This window comes from Sinocyclocheilus anshuiensis, unplaced genomic scaffold, assembly GCF_001515605.1.
Source record: "Sinocyclocheilus anshuiensis isolate Anshui unplaced genomic scaffold, SAMN03320099.WGS_v1.1 scaffold479, whole genome shotgun sequence".
Taxonomy (NCBI): domain Eukaryota; kingdom Metazoa; phylum Chordata; class Actinopteri; order Cypriniformes; family Cyprinidae; genus Sinocyclocheilus; species Sinocyclocheilus anshuiensis.
In genome coordinates, this window is record NW_015551042.1 from 512,864 (window position 1) to 518,838 (window position 5,975).

At 35.9% G+C, this 5,975-nt stretch overlaps 1 protein-coding gene and 1 long non-coding RNA gene across 2 annotated transcripts in view; both read left to right on the forward strand.

Moving 5' to 3' along the window:
* The first annotated feature begins 2,923 nt into the window (after positions 1-2,923).
* The window catches only part of LOC107661534 (F-box/LRR-repeat protein 17-like), an 87,799-nt gene continuing 84,747 nt past the window's right edge, over positions 2,924-5,975 (forward strand). Inside the window, exons 1-2 of the mRNA XM_016451163.1 lie at positions 2,924-2,961; positions 3,081-3,157. Of these exons, the coding sequence (XP_016306649.1) occupies positions 2,924-2,961; positions 3,081-3,157 (115 nt within the window). The remainder of the gene's footprint in view (positions 2,962-3,080; positions 3,158-5,975) is intronic.
* On the forward strand, positions 4,071-5,613 carry LOC107661529 (uncharacterized). Its single transcript, XR_001631120.1, has 2 exons — positions 4,071-4,731; positions 5,483-5,613. It is a non-coding gene; the product is annotated as an uncharacterized LOC107661529 (long non-coding RNA).

A 5,975-nucleotide genomic window follows, 5' to 3' on the forward strand; every position in this document is an offset into this window, starting at 1 on the left:
GCATGAAATCAGAAAATCTAAAATGGCTAACACATATATATCACATATAAAAATAATTAAACAACTTAATTCATAAATTATTAATTATTAAATATTTAATAATTTATTAATTATTAATTCATTAATAAATTTATTTAGTCCTGAATTTATATTAACACCGGACTTACAACATAAAATAGGAAGCACATCATAACTGTTTCTATTTTTTTGAAAAATTGTGGTCTCAACAAAATAATTCATAACTATTAATGTAACAATTACAAAAATATTAATGCAAAAAACATAATAACAGTTTAGACAGTGTGTATTGCTACTAAATAAAATATATGAATGCATAAATATAAAATTAAGTTAAAAATAATAAAAATAATGTTCAAATAAATACAGAAAATAATCAAGTAAAAAAGTAGTAAAAAATATATGAGTTAAAATTAGATACATATATATTTTTTTAAATTGTATTTGTTTTATCAAGTCATTTATGCCTTTATTTATTTTCCTATAAATACATTTTATTTATTAAATTTTTTCTGCAGGTTTGGTCGTCTATACCTCCTGATAAGCCATAGTTTGCACTTGTGCTCGTTTATCTGATGTTTGATGAATTTCAGGAGTGTTTCAGGAGACTTCAGTTGCAGTTTGACGTTAGTGTAATTTCACGTATTTGTCCATTACAGCTTTAGTTCCAGCATCGATCTCCTGTTTCTCTTTTGTTTTGGTTCTTCACTCTGATGAAACTCAATGGCTCAGTCGTTGAGCGGCTGTAATGTGTCGTTTCCCTCATCAGCCGCTTGTCATTAATGCTTATTAATGGACTGAACTGGACTGGACTGGACTGGAGTGAGTGGACTGGACTGGATTGGACTCTACTAGACTAGACCGAACTGGGGTGAGTGGACTGGACTGGACTGGACTCTACTAGACTGGACCGGACTGGACTGGACTGGAGTGAGTGGACTGGACTGGACTCTACTAGACTGGACCGGACTGGACTGGACTGGAGTGAGTGGACTGGACTGGACTCTACTAGACTGGACCGGAGAAGACTGGAGTGAGCGGTCTGGACTTGACTGGATTGGACTCTACTAGACTGGACTGGACTGGAGTGAGTGGACTGGACTGGACTGGACTGGATTGGACTCTACTAGACTGGACCGGACTGGACTGGAGTGAGCAGTCTGGACTCGACTGGACTGGACTCTACTAGACTGGACCGGACTGGACTGGAGTGAGTGGACTGGACTGGACTGGACTCTACTAGACTGGACCGGAGCAGACTGGAGTAAGCGGTCTGGACTCAACTGGATTGGACTCTACTAGACTGGACCGGACTGGACTGGAGTGAGTGGTCTGGACTCGACTGGCCTGGATTGGACTCTACTAGACTGGACCGGACTGGACTGGAGTGAGTGGACTGGACTGGATTGGACTCTACTAGACTGGACCGGACTGGACTGGACTGGACTGGAGTGAGTGGACTGCATTGGACTCTACTAGACTGGACCGGACTGGACTGGAGTGAGTGGACTGGACTCGACTGGACTGGTTTGGTCTTTACTGGATTGGACTCTACTAGACTGGACCGGACTGGACTGGAGTGAGCGGTCTGGTCTGGTCTGGACTGGTCTGGACCGGACTGGACTGGAGTGAGGTGACTGGTCTGGTCTGTACCAGACTGGACTGGAGTGAGCGGTCTGGACTCGACTGGACTGGTCTGGTCTTTACTGGATTGGACTCTATTAGACTGGAGTGAGTGGACTGGACTGAGTGGACTGGACTGGTCTGGTCTGGTCTGGACTAGTCTGGACCGGACTGGACTGGAGTGAGCGGACTGCTCTGGTCTGGACTGGACTGGAGTGAGCGGCCTGGTCTGGACTGGACTGGAGTGAGCGGTCTGGTCTGGACCAGACTGGACTGGAGTGAGCGGTCTGGTCTGGTCTGGTGCCGGCCGGCTCGCTGTGGCAGATGAACCGCTGTGATTATCTCTGGGCTGGATCAGGTCACTCTCAGGGTAAAGTATCCGGACAGCGATGTAGAAACACAATTAGATTCAATTAGATAGTGGAAACCCGTTTCTGTGCATTGGATGGTGAACATCTCCAGAGCAGTGGCTCATGGGTTGATGGAACAGCAACAAGTCCTTGATGGTTTTTTAAATTTTATTTTATTTTATTTTTGTCCATTTAGTATTTAGTAATGCAGTATGTTGTAGAAAATGTCTATTTTGTGTATAAGGAGGGTTCAGTGTCTGTCGGTTTAGTTCAGTCAAAGGCAGCTGGTGATGTGAAACAATGAAAATGAGAAATATATTTATTTAAAATAAATAAACAAACAAACAAACCATTTTAGCAGAAAACAACACACTTCACCTTTATCGTTTAGTCAGCAGCATCAGATTTGTGTTTGATTCCCAGAGATGCACAAACTGATCAAATCAATCTTGTATTTTGAATATTTCTGTTCAGTCTTGTAATGCGTCTTGTATGCTGTAAAGCAGAAGAATGCCTGATGTGTGTGTGAGCACATTTGGCCAGTTGAATCGTTCCTGCATGCATTAATGCTTTAGATGTGAGCGTCTGTCAAATGCATGAATGCAAATGTGATTCAGGACCTCGTCGTGGGTTTTCAGTTAATCTCCACTGATTCCCCATCATGTACATCATGAGCAGTGTTTGTATCAGCTGTAGATCTGAAGGCTGAACTCTGGAGAATAAATGTTGCTCTAGAGGTTAACAGGTCAAACTTATACAGGATTGCTGTGATTCTCCAGCAAACATGCAGCATTATCTCGTCCCGTCGACGTGTCTTTGAAGTCGGGGCATTAGCAGTTTTGGCACGGGGGCTTTTTCCATCTGAAAGCCTTTTTAGTTTTTAATCAGAGTCGATTTAATTAAATTATTAATTTTTCTTTTGAGGTGCAGATATGGGATCAGTGGAGAAGAAAGGCCCGGAGCGAGTCACGTTTAATTATTGAGTGATGTAATTACGTCAGGTGATGGAATGACACCTGCTTTGATTCACGAGCATGTGCAGATGACCTTTGACCTTTCCTGACCTTTGACCCCGTTGTGTGTCGGCAGGTGTGTGGAGATCATCGCTAAAGAGGGTCGGAGTCTGAAGGAGCTCTATCTCGTGTCCTGCAAGATCACCGATCACGGTAAGACTGACATGAGTTCGGCTGCGTTTCGTTTCCATCTGTCCGACTGGAACATGAACACTGCATTCTCAAAGAACAGGCATGAACTTTAACCTTTAGTCTTGTTACACAGTCAGTTTTCCCATTTAGGCCTAACTACTGTCATGGTGAAATAGGAGTCATTTGCATTTTATTTTATTATATGTTATTATTTTATTTTATTTTACAAATTCTTAAACTTTGCCTACTGTAATGGCAAAGCAGCAGACCTTTATATTTATTTTATTATTATTATTTTTTTAATCTATTTTTCAAAATCGTAACATTTCATGGCAGAAATAAATTACTCTGAGTGATATTTACAGTAGCCTACAAGTGAATATTTATTTTATTATTATTTTTTTTTTAATCTATTTTTCAAAATCCTAACATTTCATGGCAGAAATTCATGGCAAAATCCTGATTTCATGGCAGGCTTTTACGTATTATTTGATTGATTATTTTTTATAATATTTTATATAATTTATTTTTATTCTTATTTTTTTAATCCAAAACTTTGCCTACTGTAATGGCCAAGCAGGAAGCATTTATTTATTTTATTTATTAAATTTGTATTCATTCATTCATTCATTCACTCTAATGAAGCGACATGTTTTATTTTATTTTATTATCTGTTATACTGTCATTTATTTCTGTGATCAAAGCTGTATTTTCAGCATCATTACTCCAGTCTTCAGTGTCTCATGATCTTCAGAAATCATTCTAATATGCTAATTTGCTGCTCCAGAAACATTTCTGATTATTATCAATGTTGAAAACAGTTTTGCTGCCAAATATTTTTGAGGAAACCGTGATGCATTTTATTTTTCAGAATTCAAAAGAACAGCATTTATTTGAAATAGAAATCTTTTGTAACATTATACATGTCTTTACTGTCACTTTTGATCAATTTAATGCGTTCTGAATGAATAAAAGTATTAATTTCTTGTGGAAACTGTGAGGCACTGCAAGTATTAAGCAGCACGAATGTTTTCAACATTGATAATAAGAAATAAATAAATTTCACATGCACCATATCAGCATATTAGAATGAAATGTAAATGCAAATAAAATATCTGGCCTTTAATAAACTCCGATCAGTCGAGCAGTGGTTAGGATGCGGTGTTAGTGTCCAGCGGTCTTCTCGGACTTCAGAGAACATCTTCGCTTCATCTCTGCAGGTTTTGGCTGAATGATCCGCGTCTCTGAAAGTCACTTTAGTGTTTCTTTGGCAGCAGTGAGTTAAAGTGACTGAAGGACATGTGTGCTGCTTCTTCACCGCAAACTTCAACCTTTAAAGCCTTAAAACGGCCTGAAATCAGACAGAAGGACAGTGATTAACACTGTCCTAAATGTACTGCAACAAGTCCACTAGCAGATGTTACTGTAAATATTTACATTTATATTTAGTCATTTAGCAGGTGCTTTTACCCAAAGCGACTTACAATGGAAGATATCAAACCAACACAAGAGCAACAATATGTAAATGTGTTTTATAAATAAAAAGAAAACAAGTAGATAGAATAGATATAGAATAGAGAGAGCTAGTGTTAGGGGTCAAGTTATTTTTTAATAAATAAAAAGAAGTATATAGAATAAAAAAAGAATAGAGAGAGCTAGTGTTAGAGGGTCAAGTTATTATTTTCAATAAATAAAAAGAAAACAAGTATATAGAATAGAAATAGAATAGAGAGAGCTAGTGTTAGAGGGTCAAGTTATTATTTTCAATAAATAAAAAGAAAACAAGTATATAGAATAGAAATAGAATAGAGAGAGCTAGTGTTAGAGGGTCAAGTTATTATTTTTATAAATAAAAAGAAAAAAAGTAGATAGAATAGAAATAGAATAGAGAGTTCTAGTGATAGAGGGTCAAGTTATTATTTTTAATAAATAAAAAGAAAACAAGTATATAGAATAGAAAGTTTTTTTAATAAATAAAAGAAAACAAGTATAAAGAATAGAAATAGAATAGAGAGAGCTAGTGTTAGAGGGTCAAGTTATTATTTTGAATAAATAAAAAGGAAACAAGTATATAGAATTGAAATAGAATTGAGAGAGCTAGTGTTAGAGGGTCAAGTTATTATTTTTGTAATAAATAAATAGAAAACAAGAAGATAGAATAGAAATAGAATAGAGAGTTCTAGTGTTAGAGGGTCAAATTTTTTTCATAAATAAAATAAAACAAGTATAAAGAATATAAATAGAATAGAGAAAGCTAGTATTAGAGGGTCAAGTTATTATTTGTAATAAATAAAAATAAAACAAGTATATAGAATTGAAATAGAATAGAGAGAGCTAGTGTTAGAGGGTCAAGTTATTATTTTTAATAAATAAAAAGAAAACAAGTATATAGAATTGAAAAAGAATTGAGAGAGCTAGTGTTACAGGGTCAAGTTATTATTTTTTAATAAATAAAAAGAAAACAAGAAGATAGAATAGAAATAGCATAGAGAGTTCTAGTATTAGAGGGTCAAGTTTTTTAAATAAATAAAATAAAACAAGTATAAAGAATAGAAATAGAATAGAGAGAGCTAGTGTTAGAGGGTCAAGTCATTATTTTTAATAAATACAAAGAAAACAAGTATATAGAATTGAAATAGAATAGAGAGAGCTAGTGTTAGAGGGTCAAGTTATTATTTTGAATAAATAAAAAGGAAACAAGTATATAGAATTGAAATAGAATAGAGAGAGCTAGTGTTAGAGGGTCAAGTTATTATTTTTAATAAATAAAAAGAAAACAAGTATATAGAATTGAAATAGAATAGAGAGAGCTAGTGTTAGAGGGTCAAGTTATTATTTT